Source organism: Aulostomus chinensis, chromosome 9, assembly GCF_037954235.1.
Source record: "Aulostomus chinensis isolate RoL2024-O1b breed Wild chromosome 9, RoL_Achi_v1.0, whole genome shotgun sequence".
Classification (NCBI taxonomy): Eukaryota; Metazoa; Chordata; class Actinopteri; order Syngnathiformes; family Aulostomidae; genus Aulostomus; species Aulostomus chinensis.
The window spans coordinates 15,193,995-15,213,274 of record NC_141328.1 but is presented as its reverse complement, the minus strand read 5'-3'; the positions used below and the strand labels follow the sequence as shown (position 1 = coordinate 15,213,274).

Genomic DNA, 19,280 nt, shown 5'->3' with positions numbered 1-19,280 from the left:
AGCAATTCTTAATTAGACGGTTATGAAAGGAACTGTCTAGTTTGCTTTGGATTAAATCTTCAACTCAAATGGAGATTACACCTCTTGTTTCAGTAACGTTCTAATTATATACACTCTCCTCTATCTGCATTTTCCCATTCAGCAGTGGTGCACTGTCACTTAGATAACCACCACATTCTGAAATGATGACACATTTTCTGGTTTTAAAACAAATCCTAAATACAAGTACATTTTTCTGTCATTACTCTGTAATAAATTGTTCTGACGTAATATCACTGTCCCACGATGATGGCATGCATGTTACTCTGAAGCCTTGACATTGGAGGAAGGTGAAAAATGAGTATTTCTATCCAGGACCAAAGCAAGCATTTGGCGATGAGCTTAAGGTTAATGAGGAAATTATTTTATTGATCACTACTTTCCTTATCTCACGTTTCAAAGCCTTGAAATATTGACTCAAAACATTATCGACTTCCTGTGCCTTCTTAGGATCACAGGAACACAGATGAGCAGCAGCTACAGAGGTTTGGGAACCTCACTTAAGTTGAAATCTACAATGCATTTTTTTTCCCACATTCAAATGTTTTGAGTTATTACTAACCCTGACCCAAGCAATCATGCCACACCAGTTTGCTGAAATTAATCAATTTAGCTCCCTGCTTATCATATTTGAATTCTTCTTTGCTCATGCAGCTGGCCTGTTTGCTTATTGGTTTAGAATGCTGTTTAAGACCGTGGTGACACATGAACCTGACCTGTACCCTTGAACATCCCAGTACCACATAAATAAAATCAACTGTATGTGGAAATGATGCATAAAAGGATAAAAAAAAAAACCTCTACATGCAGCTCATATCAACAAACACTGCAGGATAAAACCTGCACATGATGATAGTCAATGTTTCCAAATGTTGCTTTCACACCATGTTGATGCCGTTGTCGGTGCTTTACCTTGAACATCTGTTTGACCTTCTGTCGGGGCAGGTTGACATTGAGTTTGTGCAGGAGTTGGAGGACTTCACTGATGCTTAAACTGCCATCACCATTCTTATCAGCCTCAGCGAAGGTCTGCTTCAGCCATGTGATCAAGGTGGGTTAAGGAAAGTAAGCATCAGGACATGTACCTATGTATTACATGAACTCACCTTTCACACAGAATAAACCAAAGGAGATGTTTACAGGTGGTTATAATAATAAAAGGTCACCCCGTGCTGTACAATTGAAGGATATTGATCTCGGGTGCGTTGCCTCTTGGCCAGGCTGTCCTCATCACTGATGCCAGCCATCAGGTATTTGAGGCCTGTGATCCAGGTCCGTGCCTCCTCACCTGTGCCTGACACCAGGTCCAGGGACTCCATGTGCTCTCCATAGTACAGACTAAAACAGCAGTTGGGGTCAAAGCTGCCTTCAGAGTAGCGCTGGAAGATCTCAGACTGCTTACCCTCGCAAACCTCCCGGATGGAGTCTATGGAGACTGTTTGGAGGAAACAGTAAGCAGGTGTGTTAATACATTTCTTTGCCATGAAGCCTGTGGGGTGCAAAAATGCAAGTAATCCAAGTAATTTAGTTCACCAGACAAGTATTCAACTAGTTCTGGACACCTCTGCAAAAATGAAAAGTAGTTGTGGGCTCAAAAAGGGTGATTCATAAGCAGCCAAACAAGCTAGCGTGGGCCCATCTCATATTGTATTACCAGTTTTTCGACAAGAAGTGAGGAGGGGAAAAAAAGCAGAGGGAAAAAGCTGACTATACTCCAATATCTCCTCAGCATGTTTCACCCATGAGTGAGTCAGTGTAGAGCGAAGATGCCACAGCTTTACAGAGGACTAACTACATTTTCTCTCAAGAACTTGTGACCATAGGTGATTGGAGGAATGTCAGTCAATTGAAAGTTTTTCCCTCTAGCTGAGGAACTTATCATTTCCTTGTCTCTGTCAATCTCTGAGTGAGTCTAATGATTTAAAGTAAGGCATGGGAAGCACTAGCTTGTTCAGATAACCTACAAATTCTAACTTTAAGGGTAGTTAGGGAAATAATCCAGTTCTTTATTGAGGCTTTATGATACAGATGAATATTTTAAAAAGAATTCAAGTCAATGAGCAGTGCAGAGAGTGCTCCGTTTATTGAGATACAACATTTATGAGATGATAATAACATTTTCTGGAACACATAGCCTTGAGTCATTCATTAGCTGTCCCCATGACAGCAAACAGATGACAAGTACTTGTGTTTCTAGTTCAGCCTACGTGCTATTTAGGAAGTTGAATATACCAGCTTGATTAGCTACTATCTAACCATATCCTAGGGAAATATCCACAACTACTTGGATATCCTTCTCTCATTCATCTTTGGATCATCCAACACACTTCATGGATGAAACATTATTTACATACATACTCATTCATAATGCAGTGATACAGCTGTACACTCAGCTACACTCCCCTGTGACAAGGCTTCATGGCACTGTCATACACAACTGCTGCACCATCAACAAGACACCTGACATGCGGCTGCTGTGTACCGTTTCTTCCCATGTGGCTCAGTGTTCTCCACAAACACTGCAGGTAGGTATGCTACATGTACTTTTCTTGATTGCACTTCTTTCAATAAATGATGCAAGCGAACATGCCAGGTATCTGGGACATGCAGTATTTTGATGAGGTACAACAGAGCCAGGGGAGGTTGATGTAAGGTAGCTTAGCTTTACCCCTATTACCTGGCCTTTCACTTATTTGTTGTGTGTTGGCAAGGCGGTCTCATTTGTTGCTGCTGGTCTGAGTGACAGCGTAGAAAGTTCACAATATAGATTGCATGAATCTTAAAAGGTAATTTATTCATTAAATGTGAAAAAAAATCCTTTGGGAGATGACCTGCTAGTGCATGCATGATGCATTAATTTAGAATCATCCATGTTTGCGTCACAACGCATCTGCCCACATCTTCACTACTGAAACAAGCCACTGCCCAAATTATGAGGTAAAGAACTAACTATGATGCAACCTCAACGTGTCTTTCTGGGGACCTGCACAATGACCTGGCCTCAGATCTGCTGATTAAACTGATAATGACATCCCTGAATGCTTTTTGTAATAAACAATAATACTATCCAGTCAACCTGGGGGTAGGAAAGATTTATCACAGAAGACAATGAGGAATGTGGAGACTCTAAGGTGTGACTAAATGCTTCTGACCAACTATCTTCAGGGCTAGAAAGGAGAATTATATTTATATGATTTATAATATGTGTATCAGATGTGTAAGGAGAGTCTAGAAAGAAAAATGAAGTCATGCTCTGTGAATACTGCCCCCCACTCAGAAGTGCAACTTATTGTATCTTTTGAGAAAACCTGATGGGGTTTTTGTTTGTTGTTGGAGAAAATCGGCTGTTTTTCTCAAAACTGATGCCGTTATTATTCATGTTATGCATGTCTATCCATAAAAGATTAAAGATAAATTCCTTTTCCATGCCTTTAATGAAAGACATTGGCTGAAAACATCTTTGTATTTTCAGCTGTAATTGAAGTATGTTTGTGTCATTTTAATTTAATGGCACATGTTTTTGAGACACTGCTTGGGTAGATTAAAGCTGATGAATAATTAAGTTGACTTAAGAAGCTTATTAAATCCAGGGTTACAGAGGAGGGAGAGCAACAGGAAACCGAGCCCCCATGAGTAGCCCAGTTATACTGGCAGCTGCTGCTACAAAGTCCCTTTGCTTTTTGTTAAATTCTAAAACAATAAAGAATGATTTGGTTCGTGATGAGTACTGAAATTAAATGTTCATTTTTAAATAAAAACTGGCCTTCCAGACTCAGACCTGAAAAAACATGGTAACATAAAAGCCAAAGATAAAAACACTGACCCAATTTTATCCACTTTCTGTTGTTTCAATTCTGTGGTGAATACACTAGGTGTTCTCACAATTTTGGGTTGTCAACCCATTCAGACCCAGCAAAATTCTACACCAATAATGCCACTCTCTCAACAATACAAAATGACTCATTCTAATCCTTGTGATTGGGGGATTCATTTTCAAGGCTGTCATAATATTTTGCTATAATTTTCATGTAGAAACTAGTCAATATATTACTATCACTTTAAAGTAAATGCATCATCTAAAAAAATGTTTCTAAATAATTTCTAGGAAAGCACTGGAGGTTCTGAGTGTTGTTAGCACACCTATGAATTAGGTCAGCACTTGCCAGCCTAATAACTTAAGCTAGTTGTACAAAGATGCCTCACAAACATGTTAAACTAAATTTCTTAGTAACAATTATGGAGTTCTATATTTAAAAGACTCCTGTGACATTTCACAAATTTACTGTATAAGTAAAGTCACCTCCAAAACTTACACTTGATTATAAACTCCCTTTCCTCTGGTGTTCCCTGGTCCACCACATTTACTTACTGCTGAGCAGGGAGCCTCTGCACGGAAAAGGTATTATCTAATTAGCAGGGTGTAACAAAAAAAAAAAAAAATAGAAATGACAAATAGATAGATATGTAAAAATAAAAGGTAACTCAGGTTATTCAGGAAAAAAGGTGATTCTGCCTATTTTGAAAGAGTGTAAAATGTTTCAAACATACCTTTCTGCCATGTAACATACTCAAAGAAAAGTGTTTATATTCATGCTTGTTGCACATTTTAAAGACAATTCAAAATACTCACTGAAAAAGGAGGAAGAAGCATAATTTCTAACAATTTGTAACAAGAAATAACAAAAAAGTAAAATTTGTGAAGGTGTTTCATGGGGTCAGGAGGTCAAAGGTTTTTTTTGTTTTGTTTTGTTTTTAAATGCAATGGGAGGCCAACTACATTATACTACAATGCCAGCAGCACAGTGAGGTAGAGAGAGTTGAGAAATGTTGAACCTGTTCAACTTTGGGTGCTGGTCATGGTCAATTTCTTTATGAGTGGCACAGCCTTTATTTAATGAAGATGGTGATAGGTGATATGTTTTGCCTATATTATTACTTCAGTGGGAAGTCCATATCAAAGCTTACGAGCTCAAAAATAAATTCAAAAAAACAATGCCCCTTGAAAGCTGGGCGCTTTCAGACAGGTAAAAAACATGTTCGTGTTCTTAAGGTCTTTTGGTTTAAACTTTCGCAGAGCTGTGATCAGATTTAACCCTGGAGCTGTGATAAAATTACACTACTTACGCTACTTCTCATTATGATCTACATATCACTCCACTGAATCTAGATTTTCACAGTATCTCTGTCATGCTTGAAAAATAGAAAGTAAAAAGCCTAAATAAAAAAAATAATTCCAATAAAAAAAATTCCATCGAGCAGCTAGGTGGTGAAACCTCATAATATTTTGATTTTGCATGAAGGGAAAGCTGATTCATGCAAATATCTCTTCTATTTACAAAAAAACAAAACAAAAGGAAATTAATTACCCCACTTGGGGTGCTAGAGAGCAACCTCTTACTCAATTTGTACTGTACACCTTATAATAAAAACTCAGTGTGTTCACATAAACCCATCACCAAGTTCTTAAGGTGTGTCTGACCATATTTAAGATAGATCTAGTTAACCCACTTGAAGGAAAAAAAGCCAGCTAAAATATTTACCTTCTTTTAGCCATCAGGTGGCGCTATGACTAATCTGCCCCCAAATTTTATTGATTCTGCTGTAGCCAATCCAAAATTGAGCATAACTGGCCACATCGTTTTTGAGTAATCTTGCTGACTGACACCTCCAGCAATTGTCAGCGATTGTTGGAGGAATGACATATGGAGAAGGAAAATGGAAATATGCTAATGGAATTCTTGATAACATTCAGTGAGGCCTACCACATTAAAAATGGCACAAATACATTTCTATACATTTGCACCCTGAATACTCTAAACAACAGAAGTAAGAAAAGATTTGAAATTCTGTTCCCTTGTTACTTTCAGATGGAGTCGAAGATACTCACTCTTGGCCTTTTCATTCTTGCGGGAGGGCCTCCAGCGGATGCAGGACTTATGTTCGTCCAAATAGAAGAACCGAACCAGTCCCTTGGAGCCGCCACGGAGCTTCACCATCTGGGTCCCCATCTGCATGGAGCTCATACATTTCTCCACTAGAGAAAAGAGAATAAAGTGTATAGAAAAGGAGAACAAAAGTTAGGAATATTTTCATTTGGGAAACTGCTGGTGTGTGCAATCCCAAAAAAATTTGTGACATACAGACTTAAATACACGTCTTGTTTTCTTTCAAGGGACTGAATGTGCATGTGTGTGTTTATCCACAGAATTCCATCCTTGCTCTCATGAAAAATACAACTATTTATCAAAACAGACTTATGAACAGAAGGCAGTGCATAGTAAAAGCATCGGAAATGTCAGTCACTGCTGACAGGGCTTTGCTTGTCTTGTGGAAGGCAGAGAAAGGGATAGTGGGTAGACACAAAGAGGCAATTTCTCATTGAAAACCCCTTTAACATGATCTCCACAAACCAGCAACACTTTCTGAATGTCTAAATCCACTTTGCGGCAGAAATCTTCTATTAATAAAACAACACCTGGAAAACAAGACTAGCTTTAGTGAGATGGGCGACTGACAATAAAGTAAGACAAACGGTGCCCCTGTCATTATTTAGGATTGAATGACAGTTCCTCCAGTGGAAGCTAATGGTGAGGTAACCAGCCAAGGTCTGGCTGGTGTGAACACTCAAATGCCCCAGGCTGCAGTTACACCCAATAGGCCAATTTTCAAGTGATTGTCACAATCTATCAAATAATTTCCTCACAAGACACAGGAAATCTGGCCATCTCAGCAGCAATATCCTCCTGACTGCTGACACACATGAATTTAACAAGTCTGCTATCGCTGCATTTTATTCTTTGAGAACCCACAGAAATATGACGCCGTAAGTGGCTGAAAGTCTATTGAAATTAAAAGCCTTTGCACAGCTCTTCACAGCACCACACTTAATAAAACAAACATTTTGGCATTCTGGACTGCATCAAGGTATTGTTGCTTGATGGTACTAGTTCTGGTTTCCTTACATGCAAGTCATAATCTGTACCTGACAAATCACAGTAAACACCCTACACAAGATATTCTAAAGATGTTCAAAATGTCAGTGTAACAAATATTCTTCACACATGAAAAATATTAATGAATATAAAAAAATATATCAAAATAATTCAATGGAATACATTTAATTGTATAGCACTTGTGTACATTTTTTTGAGTGTAATAAAAGGATGTGGAGTGTGGGTTCCTACTGCCTCATGATATTTAATATTAAACACAAAGAAAAACATGCCAACAGAACACTAATAACATAAAAAAATAGACATTGAGAATCTGTATTGGAAGTTATGCATTAGAATCTGATTATAATTGAAAAATGGTGGATTAATGCAGCTCTCTTTTAACCTTGTGTTAAAACATGTTTACATACATTTGCTCAGACACATTCCACATATACCCAGTTCCTTTTTAGAGTTGTTTCTTGCACTGGGTGCTTTGCCCTCAACAGGCTTCGAACAAGCAATAGATGGGTTGTGCTTCAGACTGATCTTGTAAACAAGCTCTTACCCAAGTTAGCTCAAAGTTAACAGATGCTATCTGAACATCCATTCATCCATCCATTTTCTTCCGCTTATCCTCTTAAGGGTCAGGGGAGGCTGCAGCCTATCCCAGCTGTATTCGGTAGAGAGGTGGGGTTCACCCTGGACAGGTTGCCAACATATGTAGACAGACAACCATTCACAATAACACCTACTGTCAATTTAGAGTATCAATCAGCCTCGTCTCCTTTTGCATGTCTTTGGACTGTGGGAGGAAGCCGGAGTAACCGGAGAGAATCCACACAGGAACAGGGAGAACATGCAGACTCCACACAGAAAGATCCCGTTCTTGGGTCAGGGATCAAACCTGGAACCCTCTTGCTGTGAGGCAACAATGCTAACCACTGCACCACTGTGCTGTCCCCACAATCTGAACATATAGAGAGTAATTATTTATTTGATGAAAAGACACAACATGTGTCCACTCCTTACATTGTGGCACATAGTGTGTCAATAGGCAAATAAATAGCAAACAGGTTACGCAGTTGCATGAGTGGTTTTGTAGTGTTTGTTTAGTAGTTTGTGAAAGCGTGCTCAGGTTAAAAATGTTCCCCAAATCAAAAAAGCAAAACCCAAAAGCAAAACTGTATTCCAGTTTGCAAAATTACATAACTTATCACTTACTCTATGAGCCACACAATTATTAAAACTTTTAAAATAGTATTAACAACGTTTTAAGGTTAAAATGACCCCTGTATCAAATGCTGAAATTGCAGCAGAGTTGTGGCTGTCCAGGCATTACTGTTAGCAGTAAGAGGTTTGGGGAATAGGACAAAACTATATTAACATACCCTGGGGCTTGGTTCCACATATCGAGGCCATAGCCAGGCTAAATCAATGTGCAAATGGAACAATCCATCACTGCTGTTACGTGTTATTTTGAATGGACACGGTATTCAGGTCAAAATGGCAGTGAAGTAATATGGTCCCATGGTTAACATTACCACTCTGTGGGGGGTACTCTGGGAGTATGGGGTGGATGGCCTCCTTCAAAAGGGCCATTCAGTCTTTCTACCGGAGGAGTGAGAGTCTGGTTCGTGTTGCCGGCAGTAAGTTGGACTTGATCCCGGTGAGGACTCCACCAAGGCTACCCTTTGTCACCGGTTCTGCTCATAACTTTTATGAACAGAATTTCTAGGTGCAGCTGGGTGGTGGAGGGGGTCGAGTTGGACGTCGTCTCTGCTTTTTGCGGATGATGTGGTCCTCTTAGCGCCATCAATCCATGACCTCCAGCTCTTGCTGGGACAGTTCTCAGCCAAATGTGAAGCAGCTGGGATGAGAATCAGGACCTCCAAGTCTGAGGCCATAGTCCTCATCCAGAAAAGGGTGGTCTGCCCACTCCAGGTCACGGGGGCGATCCTGCCTCAGGTGGAGGAGTTTAAGTATCTCTGGGTCTTGCTCACAAGTGAGATCTAGGATGGAGCAGTAGATTGAGAGGCGGATTGGGGCAGCATTCGCAGTGATGTGGGTGCTAAACCAGTCCGTTGTGGTGAAGAGGGAACTTAGCCAAAAGCAAGGCTCTCGATTTACTGGTCAATCTACGTTCCAGCCCTCACCGATGGTCAAGAGCTTTGGGTAATGACTGACAGAACAAGATCGCGACTACAAGCGACTGAAATGAGTTTCCTCCACAGGGTGGCTGGGCTCTCCCTTAGAGTTAGGGTGAGAAGCTCAGTCATTCGGGAGGGGCTCAGAGTAGAGCTGCTGCTCCTCCACGTCGAGGAGAGTCGGTTGAGGTGGTTTGGGCATCTGGTGAGGATGCCTCCCTCGGGAGGTGTTCCTGGCATGTCTGACTGGGAGGAGGACTTGGGGCTGACCCAGGACACGCTGGAGGGATTATATTTCTCAGCTGGCCTGGGAACACCTCAGGATTCCCCTGGAAGAGCTGGTGGAAGTGGCTGGGGAGAGGACAGTCTGGGCTTCCTTGCTGAGGCTGCTGCCCCCACAACCCAGACCAACCGGATAAGTGGAAGACAACAATGAGGACGATTAAGATTACAGTCCTCAAGATTACTTTGAACTCTCTCAAACAAGTGACCTTAGTCACATAATAAAATGTGCATTAAAAATGTATCAAATTGTTCATAGTGCTCCAGAAATCTCATCTTTCCTGGTTAAAAACAACTTCACATGTTGACCATGTTTATCAACTATTTTGATTAACTTAGTGTCATGTAAATATTCAGCTAAATCCAAATTAGACTGTCCAACCACCATCCAGTACAACAGCCTAAAAGTCACATGCTGCCAGGGTAACCTGTGGTAACCAGAAACAAATGAGATTTTGGGCCAGGATGATTTAATTTGCTCTATAACGGTAGCCTCTCATGTCTCTGAAGAGACAGATATCCCTGTCTCTTGATAGATAATCAAGATAATGTAATTCCCTTTAGGACATAAAAGTTCATCCATAAGAGAGAATGGTACAAGAGCAGAGAAACGTGTCATATTGAGATGTGCTGCATCACTTTTTCTATGACTCACTTCATGCTTTTTACTGATACAGGCTGTCTGTTTTGATGATGTTTAGTCACCTGAGTGCAACAGTTAATCTCACAGTCAGGCTCTGTCTGCAAGTATGCTGCTATTCCAGTAAATGATCACACTGGGTCCTCTCATCTACTGGAGTCCACACGAGTAAGTGATGACCTTCATCTCATGGAGGAAGGTTTGAGGTTGTCGCGAGAGGCAGAGAGGAGCAGGCCTCAATGGGGCTGTAGTAGTGCAACTCCTGTCATACAGTTTTGTTTTGTCATCACATATAAAAACATTACACAGCAAAAATGAAGACCATTGGCCAAGGATACCCATGTCAATACAGCTTTTTTTTTTTTAATTTTGTCAAGCACTACGAGTGTTACAGTTGTGAAACAGAGACTGAGTCCACAATACAAACAGCTTCCCCACAAGGCATCCACTGACTGTGTAATCCCTAGATCCTCTAATCTACTATCACCATTACAGTTTTTCCTTTACCCTCAATGAAGATGGACCAAGAAAGAGCAAATATGTGTTGGTTATGTAGCTGCTGCAGATCTAACCTGTTCACTCATTTGAGATCGCATCACCCAACTGTGAACATACTGGTGCGAATACATAAATAAGTGGAGCGCAAACTCAGCTCTCCATTTCAGCACTCCCTTGCCAACAATTCACACTCGCCAAGGCAATAATGCCATATGTGCCTTATAGCAGCAGCCATGTGTTCATACTGTATAGTTGAGAACAATTGCTTTAAACATGTGTTGAGAGTTCTTCCTTTAAGCCAAGAAATCCCACTGGGGTATCAAAAACAAGTGCATTTTCCAAACAATTACTTTTTTATGAGGTTGCAACTGACTGACTTTTCAACCAAAACAAAGGCATGTTTTTGTTTTCCAGGACACCACTGTTCAATAAAAAGAGACGAAAAAAAAGAAACATTTTACATAAAACATAGCTGTCACATCAAACCAGAGGTATGCAAATAACCCCACTAGACAGCACTGCTTCCATTAGTATTAGCACAAAGTTATGTGATACCCATCACTGAAATACTGGGATTGTACTGCAAGTATAAAAGTAGCAACAGTAGAATACAGCTGTTGCAATCGTGGACTCTATATAATTTCTACATCTATGACATATCTGGTATTTAATCTATTGGGTAAGCACAAAAAATAAGTTAAGTGTTTTAATTTTTTGAAACAGTTTCTCAAATGATGATCCCCAATACTTTGTCCATTGGTAGCAGGCTTTTAATGTGAAAATGTGTTCAAAAGTGTGATCATTATTTCTGTCATTATTTGACAGCAATTAAAGAGAGATTCATTGGGTATTAATATTTGGTTAATGAAAACAGTGCTAGTATTAAAAAGAGCATAGCATAGTTGCAAAAAAAAATTGACATGACTGTTATACTGAAAAAATTAGTGCACAAAACAACAACAATCCTAACTGTAGTAGGCTTTTAACAGTAAACAAACTGTTCCACAGATGCATGTGACAATGTTGTGAGTAAGCAAAGCAGTTGAACCAGTGGAGAGGACAACCGACATGACTTGATGTTTGACTTTCTTGTTACCTCATCCAGCAGGCACAGAAATCACAATCATCCTTTTTGGGAGAATCAATAGTGCAGCCACCATAGTACCCACAGGGTAACTCTTCATTGCAGGGTGCCAATTGATCCCACGTGCAAGCTCGATCTCACACACACAAACACACACACACAATTCCACCACGCATTCAAATTACACAAATTCCAACAGTATAAAGTTAACTAGACAGTGTATTAAGCACAACAAGAAATCTTCTGTGTGAGATTCCTTGTGACTGGAAGCTCTTTTTACAGCTAAACACTATACCAAGGCATGTTTCTGAAAGCATGCGAGGTGAGAAATAGGCAGAGCAGTAACAGAATTAGTCCATGGGTACAGACTGTTTGAGTTGCATGACTGCACAGATGCACCTCATGGGCTCTCCATAGAGAGTGCACAGGACCAAGATAATATAGAAGGTGCTTCTCTGAGAACAGTTCTGCTACCTTTTGGGACTGAAAAAATATCAATGGAAACAACACAGAATAACATTAACAGAACTCAGCAGGGAACTACATCCCTCTATTTTCAGTGAGGGACCCTAAACATGGATGAAATTCATATTGTTGGACAAGAAGTCATTAAAGTATGTTCGGTTCCGATAGTTAAATGATTACTTATGAACCTAGGAAAGAAGATTCCATAGTGTGTAGGCAATACTATGCCCTCAAATCAAGTAGTATTTCCTAACAGCACTCTTGCTGTTTCCTTTGTATAAAAACATTTTTTTTGGGATTTCTATACTTGGCATTTTTAGTGCATTAACAATGGAACGTATGAATGAATAAATGAGAAGACGGACAACACAAACATAGCAGCATGAGAGAGGGAGGAGTCTGTGCTATATAGGCACTGCAACAATGGTGTATGTGTGTGTGTGTGTGTGTGTGTGTACCTTTTTTTGTCAACTATTGGAGACATTTTCTGGTACATACACTTAACCCTAGTCCTCATAGGTACCAAAGATGTGGCCTAATGTGACACAATATAATTTATGAGATACTTGTGAGTTGATGGGTTGTTGTTGAGGTTAGTGCTAAGGTGTGAGTTTTGGTTTTGGTACAGGCTTGGGTTAGGCTGTCCACATGAAAAGAAGTCAATGGAATGTCCAATTAAGGACTGCACTTAATGCAATGTTTGTTTGTGTGTGTGTGTGTGTGTGTGTGTGTGTGTGTGTGTGTGTGTGTGTGTGTGTGTGTGTGTGCTATGAACCCACTTAAATGATATCTGTCTGTAGCTTGACAGCAGCCCCCCACATAGCAGGAATAAAGACAGGGAGAAGGACTGTTACTGACAGATGTTTGTGTTTTTCATTCTCTACGAAATTCATTCACTATTTAATAGAGTTGTTTCCAGTGAGAAATTTGTGTAAAATTCACTCTTGCAACTGTAAAATATTTAGTTTGGTTACAGCTATACGTCTGTCTAATATTCATTCCTCTATCAAGAGTGTAAAGAAGTACTATATCTCAGTGTGGTACACTCTGGCTGAAGAGAGTCCTTCAGAGGGTCACACACACACACAGCACAGAAAATTAGTGGACCACTTCAAGTGCCTGCTCCCTCGGCAGGTGAAGAAACATTCTAAACAAGTCTTTGCATCCTGGTCCCCACCATGACATTACATGTTGTCTTCTGGGAGATGACACTGTAAAGAACCAGAGCCAGGACCACCAGACTCAAAGGCCCCTCAGATGAATTTGACGACTGGCTTTCAAGGGCAATGTCAACTAAATCCAATTCAATATTGCACACATATTTTACAACAGTAATGAATGTAGAACCAGTTTGTTAAGCATGGATGTGCCTTACTGATCCAACGATAGCAGTGAGGAAAAAGGAGACACCATAAGGCATAATGTGGTCAGCCATTAAAAAGAGGGTTGCTGGTGTCATGTCCAATATAGCAAATTATAGTATCAAAAGAAAGAAAAATGTACATTTGCCATATTTAAACACTCAGAGACATGTTAACTGAGCAGGCCTTTTATGTTAAATTTTTCAGTGTAATGCAATTAAGCTTTATTTTGGTCTTAAACCTAAAAAAACAAGAAAAAAAAGCTACCTGTAACAACATTTTCAAAAACTGGTCAGTCATACGTAATTAAAAGTGATTTAAAGATACAGTGACTCATGATTAATATTGATGCAACAAAACCAGTAACTATACACTGAATGTTCTATAATTGTTCTGTAAATGTTGTACATGAGCTATCAGACCAAAACAAAACAAACCAATTATCATGGCTCTTTGAGATTGGTTTTCAGTCCAGTGTAGAGGGAGCTTTGTCCATAACCAATTAAACCATAAAGATTATATTACTTGGCTCTTTCATGCTACATAAATACAACATGTAGCAATCAATTTAAATGACTTCAAGGGAAGGGTTGACTCTTTAAGTGCTGGGGGAATGGAAATCCCCATGCCCAGTGAATGCAACAGTTTGAAGTGTCTTCATTCATTCAGTCAAAGAGAAAGAGAAGGCAATGATAAATGCACAAGCGGCTGTCAAATGTTTGGTTGGCATGGTATAGATGTCATTTTAGTGATGTTATCTCCTGACACTGGCCTAAATGGCTCAACCTCCTCCTCTTGTCAGGATTCACTGATCAGTCCCATATAGGGATGGGGATTGAGAACCCACTACAAAGTCTTTGTTCTCAATGAGTGAAAAGTATCTTCAGAGTCACTCATAATATTATCCACAGCTGATATGATAAAACACTGAGAGGTGTAAAGCAGGTCAGTTATGAGTCTCTTCTAGTTGCTGTCAAGAAGGATATTTTATTTCCCAAGTGTAGAGGGAAAATCTAATCAAACTGCTATCAAAAGCTTGTGTCAACATGGAATACGCTCTGTTTGTGGTTGCCCTGAACACAATTAACTCATGGATGAGGACGCTAGGAGGGAGGCCTGTCTATGTTGGCCCTGCCAGTCAACTAGAAGGAAATGTTTGCTCATGTGATGTATGCCAGTCCCAAAGGAAGTTTCAAAAATTGTTGAATCCCCACCCAACACTGTGCATTATGGAGTGCCCACATAGAAGCAATACCGTTGTGATATTCATAACTGATGCCAGCCAGGAAATACACATTATGATTCCAAATATAGCTCAAAATGCACAGCATCCATTTAAGCGGTGACTGCATTTGACCCATTTCTATCCATTGGAAAGGTTAATCATAGCCAATGGAAGTCTGATTAAGCCTGGATAAAGGCTAGTTTAATCAATTAACTAACAGTCCAGTAGGTTTGAGACGAGTTCACAGCTGGTGCTGATGTTGCAGAAGGCAGTGCAACCACACTGTTTATTTGGTTTCGATCTGCTCTGAATTAGTGCATGACATGGTGAAGTTGACCTTATTAAAAGGAGCCAAACCTTAAAAGTTGCAGGTTGTGCCTTAAAGTTGGTGAAGATTGTGACTAGATTACCAGCTCTTTAGGTTTTAGGGTCATGAATTGGTTAAATGTACTTCTGTCATATAATTTTTAACACACTAAATTCATATTGGAGTTACAGAGCAAACAAACAAAATATTCATAGTCAGGACATTTTAAGACCTCGTAGGACCAGGCTTTAAAAAGCAGAAAGGGGAAAGACAGCATTTCTAAAGAGGAAATAAAATCATGGATGGCAGTGAGATGGAGAAGATGAAAGAGGAAACAATAAAAGAAGAGATGAAAAAGAAATCTAATTGTACTGGAAGAAAACTGTCCTGTTAAATTAAATTAGTGGAAATAAGTACAAAAGACAAAAAAAAAAAAAAAGATGCAGCTTACAAAGTCGATTAAAAACACAGAGGAACACAAAACAAAAAAGTCGTATGCCTACACTCTTTACTAGTGGGGGTCTGGGTCAGTTACCATAGATACAAACTCAGATTTAACCCATGTGAGGATGCAGTAGTCCATTATGGGAGAACACAGTTTATTTACTCAATGTTAAAATAGGAGAAATCAAGCCCATGTGTAAGCTTTAATAATGGGAACACAGTAATGAGTGACCATTCAATTAAGGATGTCCTATTTTCTCCACCTGTAAATACCTTGGTGATTAAGATGGATGGAAAATAAATTACCCAGCGAAAATAATTTTAAAATAGTTCATAGAATGTAAAAGTGCATGTGGAAGTGCATTTATGAACTTGTAGGATAGCGAATGAAACTTTTTGACGGAACAACAGGACCTCATTCTCTTGAAATATTTTAACACAAATTTGTTGTAACAAACTACAAGAATTTTTTGTCATAAAGAATAGATTTGCACCTTCACACATTTTATGAATAAGGGTTATTGTTCTTAGCCCTGTTCAAGCTGGTTTTAAGTCAGGAAAGGAAACTGTGATTGTTTCCTCTACTGTTTCACTGATCTTAATAAACAAAACCATGAATTATATAACACAGTTACTGTTAATGAAATTAACCATCAGCCGTAGCCCAAAGTACCTTTTACATATTTGATTTAAAATTTCACCCATTAAAAATGGTAAATCAACCAAATGTTATTCAAGTTGCAAAAGCATGTCTGAATTTGGTGAATTTTGCTTACTAACAATGTTAAACTTGTACAGAAAGAAAACAAGGAAAATTCCCTTTTCATTTTGTTTTAGAAATGCTCTACTTAAGAGAAATGACACTTCAGTCACCACTCCTTGTCCGTCCCATTACACTAAATAAATCATTATGATGGATAATAACCAAGTCTACTCTGAATGAGGACATTTTGTAAAATAATAGTTCATTTTCAATACACCAAAGTCAAATATTGGGAACATGTCTGTTTTTTTTAACCACCAACAACAATCGGATATGTTGGCCTGTCCATCTTCTGAACAAGCTTTTCTGAGGACATAAATGGGATGACCTATATTCATACAACAGTATTTAACTGGCATTAGCAGTCCTGCTGGAGGCCACAGCTGCTGTGGCTGGTTAATAGGGTTAAAGCAGGAAGCAGACAACAGGTAACTGACAGAGACCAGGTAAGTTAAATGAGTGCTGCCTGGGCCAAGCAGGCAGGGTTAGCTACTCTCCTCCAGGGCACCAGGTTAAGCCAAGGAGGGATTGTCTGGAGGCCATATGTTGCAGCCACGGACACACAAATACACACGTGAGATTCCATGGTCCACAGAAAAAACAAACAAACCCAATAAAGTAGGGCTGTGTAAAGTTACAACTCAAAAGGCAACCAAGTTGAGCACAGATATGAAAGTAAAACTCCAAAATAAGCGCTGGAATTTTCTGTGACCTTATAACCTAAATTATTGGACTGTGAAAAACAGTCTTACCAAACATAATGGTCTAATAAGGGGTATAGGATCAGCAGGGCAATGTCGTGGTGTGTGGGCGTTTATTTCAATTTGAATATTTTCTGACATTTCCACACTTTAACTCTGTCAATAACCAACCAGTGGGACATAATTCAGTATGTTCATGAATTGGGAACTTGCAGTGAGGATTTGCCTAAGAAAGACAGTTTCTGTAAATGCTACGGAGATGCAATATTTTAAATTTTGTGAGGTATATGCCTTGAGTCCACCAATGTTTGGCTGAATGATTCATATATTTTCATATTTTATGTAATTCTACAGACCATTTGGTTTTTCAGAAAACATTCAGCTGTAATTGCTTGCTTTAAAATATCAAGGTTAAGGCCATATTCACAGGAAGATGTTCAATAATAGTCCATGAAAACATTTTTTTCATCTTTTTCTTTTTTTTTTTTTGGATAATACGTCAGCATTTGAGGCCTGTGCTTGTTTGAATATGTTTCAAGCTTGCAAAATATATTGTCATTTTACAGCTCACTGTGGTGGAATAATTTTTTAGGAAGTATCTGGTTATTAGTCTTTGCAATGAAACACACACCTGCTGCTTGCCAACTTGAGTATTTTAGTTAAAGCAAATTTAGAAAAATGAACAAAAATAAAAATTGATATAAAAATATTTGGGGATTATCAAAATTCCCAAACAATTTTTAAATTGGTTTGTCTGGAGCCCTGATTTTTGTCTTGAGACTTTGGTTTTGACAATGATGGGCAATTGTGTTCTATGCTACACACAAGTATTTACACAGAATGTTGATATTGTTCATTTCCAATCAGCTCATCTTACCCATGTAGCCAAGCCTCCACTTGGAGAAGGCCACAATGCTGCTGCCTATCCAGAAGAACTCCTCCACCACATAGGACAAAGAGGTCTTCTGCTGGATATTGCACTGAGCTGTCACATTCTTTTTGTCCTCATCTTCCTCTGAGGAGAAGGCTCCTTTAGCCGGAGGTCCAGGCATGTCACCAGTGGCGGCCACAGAAGCTGAATACATCAGGGCAGAAGACACTGGGCCGATAGAGAAAAAGCTGCTCTTCTTGTGTGTGCTCATTTGCGATGACTGATTATGTGCCTAAAAATCAAGAGAGTATTTCCACTGATATTGCATTTGAATAGAATGCAGATTTGGGTGTTTTTGCAGGAAAGTTCTTTCTTCGGCTCTTTAAAAACATATATTATCGCCTGATGGTAGTTTCCGCTCTTCAAAATTCAATCCAGAGAAAAAAAAGCCCACAAAAAGGATTCCTCTGTCTCACTGAATGGTATCAACAGTTGGTCAATAATCCTGTAATGTTATTGGAGCAGCAAACCTGCTTATTGCACTGCCATCCCTTCACTATTCCTCCATCTCAAATACAAAAACACTGCTATTTATCTTCATGCAGCGCCATCAGTTCTTTATTCCTTCCCTATCTAGCATTCGTCAGTTGTGTCAAAATTGACTCTGAAAGAGAGAATGGGGCTGCAGCACAGCGAGAAGATTCAAATGTAACTGTACAACATGTGTTGGGCAGGCAGAAATCCTAAATCCCTCAGAAGCAGTAATCCTGGGCTAGGAGATTTGCTTAATGTGTGGAGTGAAACGGAATGACCCACAGAAAAAATGGTGAGGAGGCTAGGTAGGGAATGGCTGACTGCCGCTTGTTCAGCTTCATTTAAACTTCAGGAACAATCAAAGAACAAGTTCACACTGGGCAAAAAGCCAACTAATATCCAGATTTTGTATTCAGTGGAAAAGAGAAGAGTACAATCTGCATTCTTTCCTAAGTCACATGACAGTCACAGGAATTGATTAGCTCCACCTCTGATCAGTGATAATGACAATGACACCCGAGAGGACTTGCTATTTTTTACCCCTTTTTCACCACTGTGGGGAAGCCAAAATTACCTTTCACATTTTTACAGGTCTAAATAATAAATTGCCATTTCTTTCAGTATTTTGATCACGTTATTATGGTTGAGGCTTTAACAAAATTTGAAGAAAAAAAAATAAAGAACATGAATGAATTTTGAATTAATTAAGAACGCAAGGGTCTTTAAGCACTGGTCTGCTCAGACATTGCCGAGTACAGTGACAGAGGGGTTTTGGGAGTAGTATACCAGGATGCAGCATCGTTTCACTTGTGTTGGCAAGAAAAGGCTTTTAAACGGTGCATGGACACATATGTGATACCTGCTGTATTCATGGTCTCTAGTGTTTCATATTTATTTCTGATGACAAATTCTCCGTAAACTCTGAGCATGCAGAACAACTCATTACCGTAGTCTCAAAACGATAGTGCAGCAGCACTCATTCTTTTA

General features: G+C 39.3%; 1 protein-coding gene across 1 annotated transcript in view; it reads right to left on the bottom strand.

Annotated features, from left to right (window-relative positions):
• plch2a (phospholipase C, eta 2a) overlaps nucleotides 1-18,525 on the bottom strand; it is a 62,005-nt gene extending 43,480 nt beyond the window's left edge. Inside the window, exons 1-4 of the mRNA XM_086213934.1 lie at nucleotides 17,766-18,525; nucleotides 5,927-6,073; nucleotides 1,231-1,474; nucleotides 952-1,081 (exon numbers count right to left, since the gene is read on the bottom strand). Coding sequence (XP_086070060.1) covers nucleotides 952-1,081; nucleotides 1,231-1,474; nucleotides 5,927-6,073; nucleotides 17,766-18,030 — 786 coding nt within the window. The 5' untranslated portion in view covers nucleotides 18,031-18,525. The remainder of the gene's footprint in view (nucleotides 1-951; nucleotides 1,082-1,230; nucleotides 1,475-5,926; nucleotides 6,074-17,765) is intronic.
• Between the last annotated feature and the right edge of the window lie 755 nt (nucleotides 18,526-19,280).